Consider the following 20,954-nt stretch of genomic DNA (forward strand, 5'->3'; position numbering starts at 1 on the left):
CTATGAAACCCCGTCTCTACTAAAAAATGCAAAAAATTAGCTGGGCGTGGTGGTGGGTGCCTGTAGTCCCAGCTACGTGGGAGGCTGAGGCAGGAGAATGGCGTGAGCCTGGGAGGCGGAACTTGCAGTGAGCCGAGATTGCACCACTGCACTCCAGCCTGGGTGACAGAGCGAGACTCCGTCTCAAAAAAAAAAAAAAAAAAAGAGTCTGCTAGATGACAGAACAGATCTGTTCTGGGGGTTATAGTAGCAAAGAAGGAAGACACTGTCTGTATCCGTGTTCCCACAGAGCTCATATTCTAGAAGAATAGTAACTATGCAACGTGTATCTTCATCACAACATTAATGCAATGCTAGGCATATTGGGGCTTTCAAAAGAAGCACAAAAAGTAAAAGTAAAAATAGAGAAAGGTATTGTTCTTGTTCCTAAAGAGTGACCAGGTTAGATGAGGAAATGACACTACCCTACTCGAGTCATCATGAACTTACGGTGTTGTACACAACATTCCTTAAATTCCTTAAGTGCCAAACCTTGAATCATCATGAACTTATGGTGTTGTACACAGCACTCCTTACATTCCTTAAGTGCCAAACTTGGGGGGTAAACAGATTAACACAAAAAAGTGTAAGTAGGGCAAAAATAAATCTAGAGTACTCACAGAAGCTTGTAGAAAGGGTAGGGCCTGAATTTATCTTGGAAGATAAGTTAGGAGTAGATAGAAAAGGAGGTGAAAGAGCCATCAGGGTGGGGAAATGGCTGCCGTGAGCCATCTAAGTGAGTTACAATGAAAATGTTATCAGTAGGGACAGAGCAGAGAGTGTCCAATTGGGAAGGAGGCTGTGAACTCAGAAATGGTACATATTGAGGATGGATAGAGACAGTGGATGTAAAATTATACAAAGCCTGAAAAATATAGGTAGTACAATGATCCAAAAAGCTGGCAGCTGAGCTTCACAGCAGAGAGGGAAAAAAAGGAGAGAGACAGAGAAAGAGGGAGAGAGAGAGAGAGAAAGAGAGAGAGAGAGGATACAGAGAGACAGAGAAAGAGATCTTATATGGCTGAGAAAACTGATAACTGGGCAATAATATACAGAGTATAGAGAAATCTTTGGAATCTACAGGTGCTCAACTTCTGAGCCTAATTGTAGATTAAATACTGATCATGCTCTTGAAACATTTGAACTCAGTGGTAAACTGAATTTAACTGGACTGCAATTGGGCTGAAGTTAACTAAAGCCCAGATATAGTTAAAGCACGCATTAGACTGACTCAGCCCTCTACCTTAGCAACCCCATAGATGAAATGAGGTGCTTTTTATGAGGAAGGAATTACCAACTTCCGTCTATTCAAATCTTTCAAAATAAAACGTCTGGCATACAATAACAAATCACAAGACTTGCAAAGAAGTAAGACAATATGACCAAAAATTGAGAGAAAATAAAGTTATCACAGGCAAATTCACACTAATATAGATGTTAGAATATGTAGATAAGGACTTTATCTGTGATATATTTGTTAAATCATCTTGTGAGATAATGGACAACATGCATGAAAAGAATTGGTTAAATTCAGCAGAGAAATGGAAACTATATGACATAACCAAATTGAAATTCTAGAATTGGAAAATACAATATCAGACAGGAAGGATTTATCTAATGGCCTTTATAAAGGATTGAAAATAGCACATGGAAGGACCAGTGAGTTTAAAGATAGATTACTAGAAATTATCAAAACTAAAGCACAAAGTGAAAAAGAAGAATAAAAAAATCTTAAACTGAAGATCTAAGACCTACCTGCAGGACAATATCATGTAGTGCAATATACATGTAATTAAATTGCCAGAAAGACAGGAAAGTGAGATGGGGTAGAGGAAATATGAGAATCAATAATGACCAAGCATCTTAAAAGCAGGTAGTATAAAAACACATACTCAGGGAACAACAGTAACAACTGACTTCTCATCAAAAGCAATGGAAACCATAAGACGACAGAATAATATCTTTGAAGTGCTGAAAAAAAATTATTCTCAGAATTCTACTAAGCAGAGATATCCTTTGTGGATGGAGGCAACTAAAGACATTTTCAAAATGACACAAAGCTGAGAGGATTTATCTTCATCAGACCTGCACTATAAAAAGTGCTAAAGGAGTTTCTTCAGGCAGAAGGGAAATTATATCAGATTTATACAAGTTTATTGCAGGAAGAAATGCAGAGGACCTGAAATAAAATGGAGGAGAGATCTTAGATATGGTGTGTATATGGAGAGGGAAAAGGAGGAGTGTGCAGGGGAGGGGAGGGAGGAGGAAGGGAGGGGAGGGGAGAGGAGAGGGGGAGAGGACAAAAAGGCCCAGGACACAGCAGTGACGTAAAGTGGAGAAGAAAAGGCCAAAGAGGGCAGAAAAACGGAGAAGGAAAAGAGTAGGAAGAACACTAGGAAAGTTTTATCTTAGGAACCAAGATACGTGAATATGCCAAATGCTGCTGGAAGGTTCTGGCAAGTTTGGAAGAGAGACATATCTACTGCACTAAGAAGCACAAAGGCTCTTGGGGGCCTCAATAAACATTTTTATTAAGAAAAAAATCAGGGCTGGGCACAGTGGCTCATGCCTGTAATCCCAGAACTTTGGGAGATTGAGGCGGGCAGATGGCTTAAGGCCAGGAGTTCAAGACCAGTCTGGCCAGCATGGCAACACCTTGTCTCTACTATGAATACAAAAATTGGCCGGGCATGGTGGCGTGTGCACCTGTAATCCCAGATACCCAGGTGGCTGAGGCATGAGAATCGTTTGAACCCCGGAGGCTGAGGTTGTAGTGAGCTGAGATTGTACCACTGCACTCCTGAGTGACAGAGCCTGAGTGACAGAGTGAGACCCTGTCTCAAAAAATTTTTTTCAAAAAACGAAAAAAAAAAGAAATGAGGCAGCAGAGTTCATTTTGTGTCACTCACATCAGGAAACACTGACTAGTCTGTAACTGCAGTACCTTGCAAAGGTAAGCGTGGCAGCAGTGATGTGGGGGCGGGGAGTGCAGACTGGGTAAGAAGGGACGGAGGGCAGGAACCCCCACAGGGTGCCATGTGTGTGTCCTGGGCTTGTCAGGCTATGGGCTGAAACTGAAAAGTAAAATGCAGAGGGGTAGTAAAGAGAACTCAAGAAACTCCTTGGAAAAGTATCAATAAGATATCATACTTGGTTTACTCACTTGGGATAAAGAAAAGGAAGAAAACAATAAAAGTTTCTGTTCATTTCTATCACTGGGAAAAGAAGGCCAAGTAAAAACTGGGGTTTGTGTTCGGATCTGAGGAAGAAAGGAGATGGTGACTTGAAAATTAAGCCTACTGAGTTTCTAACATTTTTAAGAGGAATAAGGCACTCCCATTGACACTGGGGGTATTAGTCTGTGGAGTTAATAGTCAATTAAAATGTAATACCACCAGTTTCCATTTCATCACTATAACTTTCCTTTCTGACCAATAAATTAAACTGTCCGAGTCTCAAGGTGAGGACCACAGGGATTTGTATCATTTGATCTCTCTTGAGCATTGAATAACCTCTAATGTTAATGTTGCAATATTAGTGAGTCTTAATTAAAAGTAACACACTGCACATTAACATATATGTGTATCAGCCCAGGCTATACTGCCTGAAGTTCAGTTGCCTACATCAAATGATAAGAAAGATACACTCACTTTGGTACTGAAGGCTATTATATGCTTAGGAAATAAGCCACTCTATGCTTCAAATCCATTCATTTTACCTGACATTGCTTAAGTACATTATAATACAAGAAATTGAATAGGAAAATTTTGTTTTAACTTAAAAAAACCAAGTTTCCCAAATGGACAATATATTGTTACGAACTTTCTGGTTATGAGAGAAACAATGTCCAAATTTCAACTAATTTTCTTTTTTTTTTTTTTTTTTTTTTTCTGTTTCTGGGTCTTCTATTTTGTTTTACTGGTCTTTTTTTTTTATTTTTTTTTGCTCCTGAATGACTATTGGGTACATAATGAAATGAAGGCAGAAATAAAGATGTTCTTTGAAACCAACGAGAACAAAGATACAACATATCAACTAATTTTCTTGAATGAACTTTCAGGACATTTTCATGAGGAGCTGCTGGGAATTGCTTGATTCTCTCACTCAATGTCCCTTTGACTGGAGTCTGGCAGGATGAACAACATGAGCTTTTTTCTTCTTCAGGCAATCGGTTTAGGAGCAGAATCTGTGCTTGCTGCTCTTGCCAGGTCACAGACCAGCATCCCACATCCGGCCTCAGGCTGCCAAGACACTGGGACACTGGCGGGGGCGGCATCTCCAGGCTTCTGTCTCCTTCCTGGTCCCCTGGTATATGCCCGGGGGGCTTGCGGTGCCCTTCCTGCTATGCTGGCTGTCCCCTCCTTGCTGTCTGCCTCCTTCTCTTCTAACTGCCTTATGTGCCCCCAAGGGCAGCACCACTGGCCCATCTGATTGATGGTACCAGTCTGGAGCCTTCCTTTTAGCTGAAACCGAATTACAGCTGTCCTTGCCTGCTCTGTAATTTTTTGAGATCCAGTATAATAAATATAATCAAACATCAGCCAGGATGGTTTAAAGAGAATTCATCTTTAAACTTTTCAACTCGTTTCTAATCCATTACTTTTTATTCAAGAGTAAAAATAATTTCTTTCCACCTGATTGAGACTTTTGTTCTTAACAAGGAGAGAAGACAGCAGTCCACACATAGAAGGGAATACAATGTAAAAACATTATCCTGCAAACGTCTATTTTCTATTTTTATATACTCAAGATTTGGTTGTGGTATTTGAGGAGAGCCATTTCATTTCTCATGCATCCTCTTCTCTAAAGCTTTTCTTTGGAAACTGTCTGGCCAGGCATAAAATAAACACCTAAACAGTGCAAATAAAGTTAGGTTGGCTCTCCCTCTCTTGCTTTCTTTCTTTGAGGTCTCTAAGCCTTTGGGCAGAAGTCCTGAATTTGAATCAACTGGAAATGTTTCAGTTTTGCCTTTTTCCCCACATGGAGTATTTCCAAGGGACAAATCATTAATTGTTATTTGATAAAATAATGATTGGCTCTTCAATTTATTTATAACTTCCCTTTTAAGGAATTCTTATCTTCCCGACCCAGCTGCCAAAATTCCCCAAAAGGTGTCCCAAGTTAATTAACAAAGAACCCATGGCTTCACCGCAAAGGGAGGCAGCATTCATGAAATTAGGTTCTGGGGTTTAGGAGATGGGAGCTGTAACACAGGCACCTAATCTGAAGTTCCAGCCAAGGTACAGAGCTTGCCTCTGTCTAAAATGTGGCTTGTGAAATCAAGTTATCAAAACAAACCAGCAGAGAGTGCTCCAACAAATCACCTTGCCTAAGAAATAAGGTTTCTTTTTAAAATACTAATTGAAATTGCAAGTATTCTAATAAAAATGACATCTGTCTGGGTCTGAAGAAACATATTTTGAAAAGCAGAGAAGATATGTCTCTAAAATTTCCTCATATCTACGTAATAAAGTGAACTTCCATATTTCCAGTACTAAAAACAGCATGTTGCCTTCCTGGGCTGCACTGGAGTTTCCATAGCCATGTATCTTTCCCTGGATGGAGGTGGGATTCGTCAGGGTCAAGAACACAAGTAAAGAAGGTGCCTACGGTGCCATGTGATCAGTGACCCTCAAGAGGTCTGTTCCCTAGAATGGAGCACCCATATCCCAGAGTGTTTTGTAACGTGCCAGCCATTAGCATGAGACGCAAAAATAATAAAACACACGGGTATCTATTTTAACTGACAGGACTCTAAATGTTTCTTAGAGCCCTCTGTTTTTCAGTTTCACCAGCAGACAATGGGGGCGCAATGTGATACTCTGAGCACGGAGAGGATACCGACTCAGGTGTGTTTCAATCCTAGACTGTGGAATTCAGACCGACTTTGAGGAATGATGTCCTGAGTATCATTTGTAACCATTCGTCGTGGAAGTGGAGACATAGCTGTAGGGATCTGTTCATTCCCCAGTTCACGCTGTCATCATCAAGGGTTTGTATCTCAAAGCTTCTATGAAGAGCAGTATTTCCAGGTTTAGAATTCCCAGATTCCGTTATAAAGCTTTATATGGAACATTCAGGATGGTATTGATATAAGGAAGATTTTCCCTGTTCTCCACCCCTCACTCCAGTTCTCCAAAGGAAAAAACATTTCTCATTAAGTAAAGACCTGGCATGGAGGAAGGAGTATTGTAATTCTATGGGCATCACCATTTTCTTTATTCAGTCTTTATTTTCACTCAAAGACAGAACATTTTTATGTTGTCCTTTAAATATCACCAGGAATCTTTGTCCAGAAACAGTCTCTACAATGTGCAGATCAAATCTTTTATTTGAATATTTAAAACATTGTGGCAAGTAAAGGAAGCTTGAAAGCATGGCCCTAATTCCCCCTGCCCACCCCCCACTTCCTTAACCCCCAGAATGAATGAAAAGGATGATCCAAAGATCCATGTGGGGAAAGGAATAGCAATGATTTTTACTACTTAAAAAATAATAAACTCCCAGGCAAGAAACTACCCTTCTTTTGTTCCTGATTTCGTTCACATGGGAAAACATGAGTTGTGTAGTGCTCGCTACACAGAGGGGTGCTGTGTAGTGCCCTTCCCTTCCATTTCTCTTGGTGGATGCCTATGTTTGAGAAGCAGCAGATTCCCCCTAGGAAATGGCCCTATTCTGACCCCAGAGAAAGTCAGATCCTGTCTTGTGCTCCTTTTGAGGTTGGAATGGGGAGAGAAGGCATTGGCTGGACAGAAGCTCAGCTAGTTGGTAAAGTGAAAAGAAAGCCCAACGTGAAAAGTGGATTATAGAATAGGAACATATGGGGGCATCAGTCAAAGGAAGATTCTTACACATCCTCCCCAATGTAGTGAAGCAGCCATCCAAATGGGAGCAGAATGTAGGGAAACAGTCCTGCAAAGCACAGAAGGATGAGGCCAAAGGATGATGGCAAACTGGGAAAAGGCCAGGCTCACGACACAGAGGATAGGTCCTTCTCTTCAGCCTCAGGAGGGTGCAGGGAGCTGGGAGGATGCTGGCAGCATCCCAACCCTGGCTTGCCTGCTGGAAACTGTGGCAAGTCGCCACCACCCAGGGCAGCCAGGGGAGGGGCTCTGCGAGCTCCGCCAGTACCTGCAGGGAGGCGGTGGCCCCGCCAACAGGAACCTTTGGCAGTGATTGAATCACACTCAGAAAGCATTACTATTTCCTTTCCAATCTCAAGCCTCTTCCACAGTGGCAGCAGAATGAGTTTGATTAGAGTCTGGATTTGAGAGAGCATCTAAGCTGTATTTCTTTCCTCTGTTCTCTGGACACCGTAGAAAGAGACAGACACAGGCATCCCCCTACCCCTTCCTCTCTCTATTTGGATTCCCCAAACCTCCTCCAGATCTGCTCTTTGAATAAATATGCTGTGTTATTTATCCACCAGTTAATTCATTCAGCAACTACATACCGAGTGCTTGTTATGAGCATAGCAAAGTGCTAGACACTGTCAGACATAAAAATAAATACATCACCTGATGCCTCCTTATTATTTCATTTGGGAAAGACATACGCAAACACAAAAAACGTAAGAGACAATGTGAGGGTAAAATTACACAATGGAAATCTAAAATAAGTGAGAAGGTTTCTTATCAAATAGGTGCTGCCCACTTCAGCTCTGGGTGCAGGGAGTAGCCTTTATCAGGAAAGGCCACTGCAAGGTGGGCTTTGAATGGTGGTGGCAGGTAGTAAATGCAAGCTCATGTATGCTTTAAATGTTTGGTTTCTTTGAGTTTGCTTGTTGGCAGAGAGGATGGGATCTGCCTAAAATAAATGTCTGCCATCTACATCAGGAACTGTCCATGTGCTGAAATGGGTGGCATTTTGCTAAACTTTCTGTTGAAGCAATACAATATTGTTTGCTCTTTTCACTGGTGCTAATTATTACCATTCCTTTTTTAAACCTTCCATACTCAGAAGGATAATTAACATTTTTTGAAGGTTGCAAAGAAATGTATGGATGTGCATTAACCTCGGCTACTATTCCATGCCAGCAGGAAGAACACAAAGATCTATCTATAGCATACTTATTGCTGTTTCCCAGAGACATACACATAAGTATGGAAACAACCCAAATGGAAAGCCAAGGGAGAGGCAAAGCGTGTTCCATTCTGCTAGTGCTTCTGTATGATTCTCATTAGATCTCACGGGATAGGGTGATTATTGTTCAATAGCCTATTTAGAGTTTCCCCGATAATGGAATCTAAGAAAGATGAACGATCCCTTAGTTGCAATTGTGGTAGCCTGCTTCCCCCAACCTCTAACTAAAAGAATGATCTAAGAAGAATTCTATTTTAAACTGAAAATCCAGAACCAATGATGGAAAAGAACGGGATTCTTTCTGAAATCCTGAGTGTCTGCATGCATCTAGTAAATTCATGGAGAAAACAAACTGGCTGTTTGATTCTTGGCTTTTTTAATAGAAACCCCCCCTTTTTAAATTAATGTTTTATTTAACTTCCTTAATGTTTTGCTGACTTGGAGGTCATTTTAAGATGATGACAAGCAGGAAATATTTGGTTCAGTCATTTTTTTTCTGGCAAATATTTATTAAGTCACTACTATGGATTGGGCATTGTTCTAGGTACATGGGATATGCCAGCAAGGAAATAAGAGAACTCTCTGCTCTTAACAGGCTTACCTTACAGTGGGGAAGGATGGAAAAAAAAAACAAGATGAATAAGTAATACATTATATATTAGAAGGTAATTGGGGCTGTGGAGAAAATTAAGCAGGGAAAGGAGCTGAGGGTAAGATTTTAAGTATGGTGGCCTGAAAAGCTTCTCTGGGAAAGACGTGAGTGAGGTGAGGACTGAGCTGCATGAACCCCAAGAGGAAGAGACTCCAGGAAGCAGCAAGTTCAAATTCCTTGAGGCAGGATCTCTGAGCATGTAATACAGGAATCACAGTCAACCAGTGGCTGCAGAAAATTTATTAATTTCAAGAGGACTAGGTGGGGTTGGAGAGGTCATAGGGAGCTTCCACATTTGCCCTGCAAAGACTTGATTTTACACTGAGATGAGTAGGGTTTGCTGTGAAGTGTGAAGGAGTGACGTGCTCTGACTAAGGTTTCAACAGGATAACTCTGGTTGCCACTGTGATAGGACACCATCTAAGGTGAAGGAAGCATAGGGAGACTAGGTAAGGGGGCGCTCAGGAATAAGCCAGGAGAGGGATGATGGGAGTTTTGGACCAGAGAGAAAGCAATGAAGATGAAGGGAAGTGTTAAAGTCTGGGAAAATTCAGAAGGACAACCAGATTTGTTGATAGATTAGGTATGAGGTGGACTGCATATGAGTCAAAGAGGATGCCAAGGTGTCTGTCCCGGGTCCCTGCAAGAATAACTGGTCATTTTCTGGGGGAATACTGTGGAAGGGTCAGGTCTGGGAGAGACCTTGGTTGTGGACACGCTATATTTGAGACACTCATAAGACATCCAGTGGAGAGGATGAGCAGACAGGTGGACACAGGATCTGAGGTTCATGCTGGAGATACCTGTTTGGAGTCACCAGAATACAGATGATCTTCAATGCCATGAAACCATATGATGTCACCCTAGCCTTCTGTGAGAGGTGATAGAGAGGAGAGGAGGTCCAAGATTAACCTTTCATTGTTCTTCATTCAAAGTCACTGCAGCTTTCTTCTGTGTATAAAGTTCTGTATAGCATTTTCCTACAAAAACCACTTGGGTACATATTTAAAGTAAAATAGTTAGCAAAAGTCGCATTTCCTCTCTCTTACATACAATCCAACGTTGTTCTTGTTAAATTCTGCTATTCTCAGTCAAGAAAAAAAAAATATTGATTTCATGAAGCCTGTGATTTAGATATTTTCCCTTCTACTTTTAAATGACTGGCTTCATTTCCCATCTAGTGACATTTGATAGTAAAGGTTTAGTTGAACACGGGCAGTATAGCGGTCTAAATATTCCTGTCTCAGAGAAGACTAGACAGCTGACTTTTGAGAAAGAAGAGATGCCTAAGAGCTGGCAAACCATCAACAGTTCACTGTTTTGTTATATTTTAATCCACCAAAAAAAAAAAAACAAACACGCAATACCAAGTAGTTAGTGTCCAGGCAGTAGACTGATTAGCTATTGATGTTTTTCTCCATTTTTCAGAGAAGGGATAGGATTTTATTGGGAATCCCAGTGCTGTCCTGTCTGAAACAACTGTGCAACACAGAAAAAAAGAGTATATGGGAAGAGTACTTTGACCTCTGGAGCTAATGACCTACTTTAGATATACCAGATCTACACAATCCACAGATAACCCTTAAATTAAATGCAAACTAAGGGTAAATAGCAAGTTGCAAGCTTATTTCCTGCTGTATAATGTATTACAAGTACGGTGAATCTGTTAGACACAGATTTGCAGCCTGGCCTTGCAGTGAATAAATAAATGGCTGAAGACCTGCAAATACTACGGTTTTTCTTGGAGGATATGATGGCTATTGTGAAATGGCAGGAGAAAAAGTGGTGCTTCCCAGGTCATAAAAGGCTTACTATACCACTATCTGTAATTTGGATAGGGGAAAAAGAACCATGTAACTGTAAAAACATTTTGTCTGCAATTTGGAGCCACACTTGGTCTTCCAGTTGCCCCAGGAATGGAATCTTGAGCTCTTTGCCTATTGTCACCTAATTTCTCCCAGTTCCCAAGATCACCTGCACCCTTGCCACGGGGGTTGGTCCAGCTCCCTTCTGCTGAGCCTCTGGATGCTACCTACTGACTTCTGTTCCCTGCATTCAGGCTGCCAGATTTCATGCTGTCATTGGACTAGTGACCCTACAGAAATGATATCCTTAACACCAGATGCCTACCAGCCAGAACAATGGCCTGTGGGGACTGTGACATTCTATGAGAGGTTTCAGCAGATTCATCTGTCTCCAGGAGATCAATCAGCCTTGGCCTTGGCACCTTCCCACCTACAGAGGGAGGCATCAGAAGGCCTCTCTGACCTTGGCTCCCACCACTCACCCTACCAGGTACACAAGGTCCCTTGAAGGCCTGGAGCCCACTGGCCTGCTCCCAGTTCCCTCTCCAGGGCCTTTTGCCTGGATTCTTTTCCCTCCAAATACCTGCATGGCTTCCTGTCTCACCTCCTTTGAGTCTCTAGTGTTACTTTCCCAACCACCCCTATCTTGACCTCCCATTGAAAATCACAACCCTAAACTGGATATCCACATATAGAAGAATGAAACTAGACTTTTACATACAAAAATCAACTAAAAATGGATTCAAGACTTAAACGTAAGACCTAAACTATAAAAATTCTAGGAGAAAACATAGGGGAAAACCTATACGACACTGGTCTGGGCAATAATGTTTTTGGATTTGACTCCAAAAGCTCATGCAACAAAATAAAAGATAGACAAATGGGATTACATCAAACTAAAAAGCTTCTGCACAGAAAAAAAAAAAATAATGGAATGAAGAGATAACCTACAGATTGGGAGAAAATATTATTAGTAACCAAAAATATAATTATGTGTTAATATCAAAAATATATAAAGAATTCAAACAATTCAACAGCAAGAAAACAAATAACCTGATTCAAAAATGGGCAAAGGATATGAATGGACATTACTTAAAAGAAGAAATACAAATGCCTAGCAGATACATGAAGAAACGTTCACTATCACTAAGCAATGCAAATTCAAACCACAATAAGCTATCACCTCACACCTATCAGAACAGTTATTATTAAAAAGATAAAAGATAACGAGTGTTGGTGAGGATGCAGAGAAAGAGAAAGCCTTGTACTTTAGTAGCGGGAATGTAAATTAGTAAGTACAGCCATTACTGTACTGATTAGAAAAACTGCATATGGGTTCTACAAAAAGCTAAATACAGAATTACTGTATGATCCAGTAATCCCACTTCTGGGTATATATCCAGAGGATCTGGTATCAGTATGTCACAGAACCATTTATAGCTCTCATGTTCATTGCAGCATTATTCACAATAGTTAATGTATAGAAGCAATCTAAGTGTCCATCAATGGATAAATGAATAAATAAAATATGGTATATGTAAACAAAGGAATACTACTCAGCCATAGAAAGGAAGGGAATCCTGTCCTTTACAACAACATGGATGAACCTGGAGGACATTATGATCAGTGAAATGAGCCACTTACATATGTACACATACCACATGATCTCACTTAAATGTAGAATCTAAAACAATGAGTTTATAGAAGCATAGGCTGGGTGCTGACGGCTCATGCCTGTAATTCCAGCACTTTGGGAGGCTGAAGTGGGTGGATTATCTGAGGTCAGGAGTTCGAGACCATTCTGGCCAACATGGTGAGACCCCGCCTCTACTAAAAAATACACAAATTAGTTGGTCAAGGTGGCACGTGCCTGTAGTCCCACCTACTCGAGAGGCTGAGGCAGGACAATTGTTTGAACTTGGGAGGCAGAGGTTGCAGTAAGTCAAGATTATGCCACTGCACTCCAGCCTGAGCAACACATGAGACCCTGTCACACACACACACACACACACACACACACACACACACACACACACGCTTTGTAGAAGCAGAGGGTAGAATGGTGGTTATGAGAGACTGAAGGTAAGAGGAATGGGGACTTGTTGGTGGAAGGGTGCAAAGTTTCACTTAAGAAGAACACATTTTTTGAGATTTATTATGCAACAAGGTGACTACAGTTAATAATAATGTATTATTTTATATTTCAAAATTGCTAAGAGTAAATTTTCAAATGTTCTCACCAAAGAAAAGATAATTATTTGAAGAGATGAATATGTTAATCAGCTTGATCTAATCAGTTCACATTGTACGCATTCAGGTTGAGGACCCCTTATCCAAAAATGCTTAGGATCAGACGTGTTTTCGGATTTTAGATGTTTTCGGATTTGGGAATATTTGCAGAATACATACCAGTTAAGAATACCAGTTGAGCATCCCTAATTTACAAATTCAAAATTGGAAATGCTCATTGGAGCATCATGTTAGCACTCAAAAAATTACGGATTCTGCAGCATTTCAGGATTTTGGACTTCTGGATTAGGGACCCTCAACCTGTATATCATAACACCACTTTGTGGCCCATGAATGTCTATGATTATAACTTACTAGTTTACCATTAAAGAAACACAATCCTTATGCTAAGTGAAAAAAGTCAGACACAAAGGTCATATGTTCTATGATTCCATTTATACCAAATACCCAGAATAGGAAAATCCATAGACAGAGAGCAGATTGATGGTTGCCAGGGGCTGGAAAAGGGGGATGGAGAGTGATTGCTAATGGGTACAGTGTTAGCCTTTGGGGTGATGAAAATGTTTTGAAATTTGATACAGGTGGTGATTGTACAACATTATGAATATACTAAATGCCACTAAAATGGTAGACTTTAAAGTGGTCAATTTTATGTTATGTGAATCTCAATTAAAAAGAAATTTGCAATCTCACTAATTACCCTTCACTCAGCTCCATTTTGTGATTCATTTGTTTAGTTTGCTTCTTGAACATCTCCTTCTCTTGAATGTAAACTCCACAAGGGCAGGGCTTTCTGTTTTGCTTATTGATTTAATCTCTGGGCCTAGAACAGGCCTGGAACAAAGCAGGCCATGAGTTTTGTTGAATAGACAGGTGAATGTATTACCTCTTTTGTGCCTTGTTAATAAAAGATCCTCTGTGTTTCTTGAATACCAAATTAAAGAGAGATAATTTCTTAAAAGAATAGAATTAAAGGGCTAGTATGGTCTCATCCAAAATAAATTTAAAATAGACAGGGGAAGAAAAGTAATCCTATCAGAATTCCTCAGTTCACTGCATGGGAAACAAACAAACAGCCTGTCAGAGATTCAGAGGATTGAGACAACGGTATCAAGGGCCGAGCATAGAGGTCCTTTTTAATTCGCAAGGATTAGAAATGTCAACAAGCATCACATTTTCCTCTAAATTCTAAAAGATGAATCAGTGCAGTGGATTTAAACTAGAAGGACAGCAGAAAAAATGAGGCTGCTAATAAATGCACGGCTTCTGTGTAAGCATAGGCTGTGCATACGGGTTCAACCACACCTACCCCTAGAGAAAATATTTTCATTTAACACCTGAGACACTGTGAATCAGGGAGAACATACCGATGAGCTCCTTATTTCTGACGTCCAAGGCCATGTTCCGCAGCGCAGTGGCCACTGCGCACACCACGCGGTCATTGTCTATTCGGAGCAGCTCCACGAGGATGGGCAGGCCTTTCTCTTTTCGAACGGCGGCTCGGATATATACTGACCACTGCAAAAACAGGGAAGGCGAAGGGCATTAGAAACAGGAAGACAACTCTGCATGCAAATAGTACATTTGCGTTTTCAGACGGCTGCTTACAGGAGCCAAAAGGGTTGAATTACCAAGACCTAGTTGTAGAATGGGTTGAATATGTTAGACATGCATTTAAACTTTTTAACTGCATTTTTTGCCTTCAACTTGGGGACAAAGGTTTCAGGGTTAATCAGTGAACCACACTAGGTTTCTTTTGTGACACTGTTTTCAGTACTTGAAGTTGAAAGCCATTTGCGTGATGTGTATACTTGATGCTTCAAGATACAGAGGTTTGGGACAAGCAGATGTGGCCAGTGACATTAAGAGAAATAAAACAAGAACCCGGAAAAAGTAGAAAATGAGAATGGGTTGTGTGGGAGTGATTTCTCAAGACAGCTTTGAATTTGGAGATGGGGCACACAGGTGAGTTGCTGAACGTGCTGTCAGTAACTCGTTTGCTGAACAATAAAGAGTCAACTAGTCAGAAATAGGCAGGGATGGATAAATGTAAATATGACATTGCAAAGCAAGAGTGCACATGGTAAAATGTTTTTTAAAAAACATTAAGGTCCAACTGTATAATGTTCAGGGCCATAATTCAATGTCTTCTTTATAAAGTAGGACATGAAATTTGTTTTGGGTTGGTGGTCGTCGGCCTTAATGAACACAGGTAATGCATCATATTAAAATGTCCTTGCAATATCTGGATGATAAAGCATTCCGATTCACTTAACAGAATGCATGCCCAGATTTTCAGACATTTGTATGTATGATGTATACTCTTCTACAGTGTCCTGGAGAAGAGAGTACAATATAAAAATTCACAAATGTAAGGGTTTTACCTGTTGCAATTTCATTTTGATTTAAGAAAATTACATTCACGCAATGAGGCTGTGAATTCTGTGGTAGGGTCCTCCTGGGGACCAGTCCTTTCCCACCCAGTCCCCCCACCAGGCCACCTCCACCCCCCTTCCCCCATGGGGGCAGGCACCCCAGAGCTGGCTCTCACCTGTGGCAGGCAGGGAGCCCCCTCTGGCAGTGAACGTAGGGCATATGCCATGCCTGCCACATCCTCAGCCCAGCCCTGCATGAAATATGAGATCAAAAAAACAACTTCATCCTGTCCTACATAGAAATCACATTCACACAGTTTCTTATCACCATCAACTCACACTGTATGCTTTTGTCTCACCCCTACTTTGTACCTCAAGCTCTAGGAAGCCTCGAGGGGATAGGGGAGCAGGTAAAGCTCACTAAAGTATCTCTTGGCTGCAGTGAGCTATTTGACAGCTCCACTCTCAGGGAGCAAAGAAATGGAAGGTCAGGAAGTGTCAGACATGACAAAACATTGAGGTTTGCAAACTGCTTCTTGGGATGTGGGAATCTGGAACTGACATCCCTTCCCAGGGAGGAAGCCCTTTCTCCTGGTACAATGCCAATTTCCATTGATGCATTTAACCGCCATGCTGAAACATGACTTCCTCTGGACACATCTGTCTCCCCTACTCCTTGTGCCCTGCTGAGTCTCCAGTCCCCAGCTTGGAAAAGCCTGGAAATCTGAGCTTATGCAGCCCACTTAATCCTGGGATCTTCCCTAAAACTAAGGAGAGAAGCTAGAAAAAGCAAGAGAATGCAAATCAGGGTGTGGGGTCAACAATGACATATTGCAAAAGGAACATCAACAATAACTTGCAATATCGGGGAGATATTCTTGACCTTCTGGGAGATGGCAGGGGTACTCCTGGCAATTTAGGCAGGGTGATGCATGTGCCCTCAGCCTGGTGGGGAAGAGATGAACTGGGGAAGATGAGTTCATCTCTTCCACCATACCACTTCTTTGCAGGCCCCATGCGACTGGCTTATATGTTTGAGATCTCTTCTAATTCTTGAAACTCCAGGGAGGTCAGCATTTTTATTTTATACAGGGGAAATTTAGGCACAAAGATATTCAATAACCTGCCCACAGGAGTCACCTGTGCCCCTGACTCTGGGTCTTGTTACTTCTTATCTGTCTTTTTTTATACTGCTGACATTATACCCCCTCTACCATCATCTCATCCCCTCTCCTTTAATCCTCCATGCTCAGTCTCCCAGATATGACCTAGCCTTTCCCTCCATCCTTCCAGACACAGACAGAGGAGAACCTGGCCATATCTGAAATGAGCCAAGAATAAATGGACATAACTTTGTCCTTCTTAGAAGTCCAGCTACTAGCCACACCCTCCAATGTTGGATGAAAAGGTGATTTGGTATTTGGAGAACAATGGGAATCCTTCAGCTTTGCTGGGAATTGATTTGAGAGCAACAGCAACAAAAAAAGCTACTTAGGACCAAAAATGTGGATGATATAGAAACACATTTTTGATACGAGAAACTGGTGAGCAGTGATGTGTTTTCCCTGAGAGAGAGAGGATAACCAGACAATAGATTTGATATTTTCATTATTGAAGCATAGAAAATAGCTTTCATTTTGAAAGGTTAGTTATGTGTATGTTTGTGTGTGTATAGAAGATTTCCAATGTTATCACAGTAAATGAGACCAATTTGCCCAGATTTAGTAGGTCCAATACAAGAAGTCATGTCTAACTGGAATTTCACGCTTGTGTCAGGAAAGGATCCCTTCTCCTCGCAGGTGATGGGACAAAGCTTTTGCTCTCGTCTTCCTGGGGAGAGGCTCAGGCCATTATTTGACCCAAAGAAGTGTTGTCAGCATGGGACAGAGAAGCAGCAAACATGTATTGTCTAAGGCTAGAGGGCACAGATCCAAGTAAAGGATGGAATATATTTGAAAGAGAATTGGAACAGGGAGAAAATAATTTGCCCTCTCCCTAGTCAATACAGAGCCTCCATGCTGGGGAAAGAAAGGATGCAGTTTGGAGAGGAAGCAAGAGGTGCGGCAGCACTGTGGGGGCTGCCAGCTGATCCCTGGAGTCCTCCTGGACAAGCCCCCCTCCATGGATAATAGGGACTGAGGATGACACTCCTCTTGAAGATGGGAGAATGGAAAGTTCACAGCTCAGCTGCCCTTCTTGGATGACAGCAGTGGCTGAGCAAGACTCAGTGAAGTCTCCTGTACCATCCCAGAATGGCGGCCACAGGGCAGGAACAGTGACATGGCGTGCTGGGCTGGGGAGGGCTGGGAGGATTCGTGTAGCCCCAGTGTGGCAAGGGGTAGCCGCTGAGGGTAGTCTTGAGTGAGTGGGGTGTGTAGGTTAGCTGAGGAGGAGAAGCGAAGGACCCAAGGCTGCAGAGGGGTTACTTGGCCAGAGGGAGGAGACCCATCCGTGGAGCACATGGTGGGAGCAGACAGTGCCTCTCTGGATTAAGGAGAGGAGGTGGTTGCATCTCAGGGGAGCTCGAAGGGATGGCGGCAGGTGTGGGCCAAGAGAGGACCCTGGACCGGAGATGGTCCAATCACCAATCACCATGTCCATGTGTGTCCTGGAGAAGAGGCGGCATAGAACAGAGTTGATTCCACACTGAGAAATAGACACCACACCCCCATCCTCTGTGCGGGACTATACCTGTAAGACCCACAAGTTTAGCATCAACTGCAGGGGCAGGAGAGGATGAAGGTGAGGAATGTAAAATGTGGCCACGCTTGAAGCCTGACGGGACTGGGAAACAGCTGAATTTGACTGGGTTTGCCTAGAAATGCTGAGATTCACATTTCTTTCCTTTCTATTTGTTGGCATCAGGCAAATGAGGGCTCAGAGATGAATCTGAAGTGAACTAACAAAGATACTTGCACACAAGTTTGTGTCCCATGAAATTCCTAGTTGTAGGTATTGAGAATTTGGTAACAAGGAGAAGTCAATAACTTTTAACCCTTTAAGGCCAGGCTGTCTCATTCTAATGTGGATTTCCAGGGATTTGACTTTTACAAATCCCAGCCCAGCTATAAATACAATTGATGGTCATAATTTTTCCAAAAAGTTCCCCCTTGCTGAAACTGAGGTGATTCTGTGAAGGCCGATTTGTTCCTGAAAGGAGATTAATACTATAAGTTAACTAGTTTTCCTCACTGAAATCCTAATAATTTGCTAAATTACAATGACAGTGTTTTCCTTTAAGTACTAAATATTCTCTTCTGAGGCTGAACCCATTCTGAGGCTGAACCCATTATAGTGCTAAAATGCTGAATTTGTTGAGTAATTCTCTATATTCTAAAAGTACTCTTGTGTTAGAAGCGTAGTCTGCAATTAAATGATTTTCAGTTAAATGATCATTTGTCCATTAACTTTCTTTATCAAATTAGCCATTTCCTCAGTTTTTCTTTTAACAAGGTAAAGTCAAATTTTAAAACCAAACTATTCCAACGAAAAATACATACAACGAATTTGGCACAAATGGCATGCGATTCCTAAATTTGTTTCTGAATTTATTTACAATACCAGGGTGTCTCATTCCCATGACAAGAGGGTAGGAAACACCTCCTGCACTGAAAAGCTTATTTAGTTAGTCTTATTTTTACCAGTAGTTTACTATAAAAACAATGCAAAAAATATTAGGAAACAGCATGGCTTTTGCTGTATGCCCCAGATCATTCTCTCTAGAATGGATTATTATTTCAATTACCAGATTCTCCCAGCTGGAAAAGAACTGTGCTTGGTTCCTGCTCTAGGATTTATGAAATAATGGGGTGGTATTAGCACAAGGTCCTTCAAATGATGGGGTTACTCTGCAATGGATATAGAAGTCAGGTGTTGGCTCTTCACATCCAGAGTTATGGATTTACATATCTTTGTTTTCAAAATTTCAAAATCTATTTTGAAAACTAGTATCTCTAGTCAAGATAACTAGTGAAGAATTCCATTCTGTTAGTAAAGAAATAAATCAATTTAATAAACACAAATTTTGGTTAAGGCAATGGCAACTATTGCATGTTTAGTGTTTTTTGTTGTTTCTTTGTCTGAATTTTAAAAATGTAAGTCAAGTTAGGGCAAAGACTGAATTTTAGCCTATGTGTTTATGCAATGCTCAAAATATTAATGTATGGGCAAGATAATTTCCTGGGGGTGAAAAACATTTAGATGTGCTTTTGTAGTAAGAATAAACAAAGAAGGTTAAGTTCAAGTAAAAGTGACTCAGAGGAGGCATTCACTGAAGAGATTGGAAGAAGCATACTCATTCCCCAACTCTCAAGCTATCTCAAGGATTAGTAATTTTCAATTAAAAAATTTCTTTAAAAAAGGAAACTTTCTGAACATGGAAAGGTTTTTTTTGTTTGTTTTACTGTGAATGTAATCAAATATTAGAGATGTCATCCTTGTGTGCAACCGGTATCTAGGAATGCCTTCTGGGGAACTAAATACAACCCTGTTAAATGATAGACAGTGCATGGTATGAGACTCAGGCTGCCTCAGATCTTATTCTGAGACCCCTGTGTGTTCCTTAGTAACAGTGATGCATGAATACACCACTGAGAAGGGGTAACTGACCACAGTGGAGGTCCAAAATGAAACTGCTCATACTGCTACCCTCTAAACAAGAGTGGTGATTGAGAGGTGCAGGCTCTGAGCCACTACATTCACAGACATGGAAGATTTGGTGATATTTTTATCCAATTTAGGAAAATAAAATTAATTCAGTTGTTTCTTGTTCTAAGTTAATACGCACTAAGTCACAAAACTTTTCCTCTACATATCTTTTTTTTTTTTTTCTCTTTAAACATAGTGCCTCATGGGTGGAAGCGATCTGGACTTTACGTTTTTCTTTTGGAACCAGAAAACATGCCATTTTTGGAATATTAAGCAATTTCTTTCTTTTGATTATGGGGAGGGAGAAATCTGAAATTTATCTTTAGGGCACAGTTTGGAGGGGCCCTGTTGATAAGCCCTTTCAGTCTTGCAACTATAAGGCAAAGTTTTTGCTGAAGTCTTAGGTAGTAAGTTAACTACAGTGCAATCATTTTTTTTACTAAGATAGTGTGTTTTATTTTCTAATAGTCTAGTATAAATCAAATATATTAGCAAATTATTTGGAAGACAGAATCTTATTTTTCTTGGATCTGGATTTAGATGACCTTACTGCAAATTATTATTGATTGTTGGTAGGGGATGAGTTTATGAAGACATCTGTGTACTAGAGGCTAGGAGCTGAGCCCAGCCTAGGAGAAGGGACATAGAGCTGTGATCATAAGAGAACATACGTTGTCATGAACTTGTGTTTTTGTTGCTGTTGTTTTTGCTTCCTGCTGGTGGATAGTGATGAAAACAGCAGTCTTCTAAGTCACACATTGAAGAGGGCAGAATAGCTACCAGCCTGGGTGAATTAATTCACGGAGGGGAACTTCTGCCCTAACCTGCTCTTAACTGTGACATCAGGAGAAAATAACTTATCTCGCTTGGGTATTTGCATATGTGGGGGTCTCTTTGTTATAGCAGTTAGCACTCTCCTAAATAATACTATGCTAGTGTACTAAAATAAACTCTCAATCTTGGAATCCTAGCCCTAAGGCTTTAGCAAGCAATGCTGGACGTGTGCTTCCTCACCTCCGCCACTTTGTTGTAAAAATAACCTCATGGATGGCCCTGTGCCGGCACATACTGCTATAGCTGCATCTGAAATGGATTTTGTAGACG

General features: G+C 41.1%; 1 protein-coding gene across 7 annotated transcripts in view; it reads right to left on the reverse strand.

Moving 5' to 3' along the window:
- Window positions 1-20,954, reverse strand: part of CTNND2 (catenin delta 2) — a 931,369-nt gene that overhangs the window by 96,794 nt on the left and 813,621 nt on the right. For 6 of the 7 annotated variants that reach the window (XM_032135940.2, XM_032135941.2, XM_058430246.1 and 3 more), the window contains 2 exons: window positions 15,380-15,454; window positions 14,196-14,346 (listed from right to left, as the gene is read on the reverse strand). In XM_032135940.2, the coding sequence (XP_031991831.1) occupies window positions 14,196-14,346; window positions 15,380-15,454 (226 nt within the window). The remainder of the gene's footprint in view (window positions 1-14,195; window positions 14,347-15,379; window positions 15,455-20,954) is intronic. The other variant, XM_032135942.2, reaches the window with a different exon arrangement.

The sequence above is a fragment of the Hylobates moloch genome, unplaced genomic scaffold (assembly GCF_009828535.3).
Source record: "Hylobates moloch isolate HMO894 unplaced genomic scaffold, HMol_V3 SCAFFOLD_17, whole genome shotgun sequence".
Lineage (NCBI taxonomy): Eukaryota > Metazoa > Chordata > Mammalia > Primates > Hylobatidae > Hylobates > Hylobates moloch.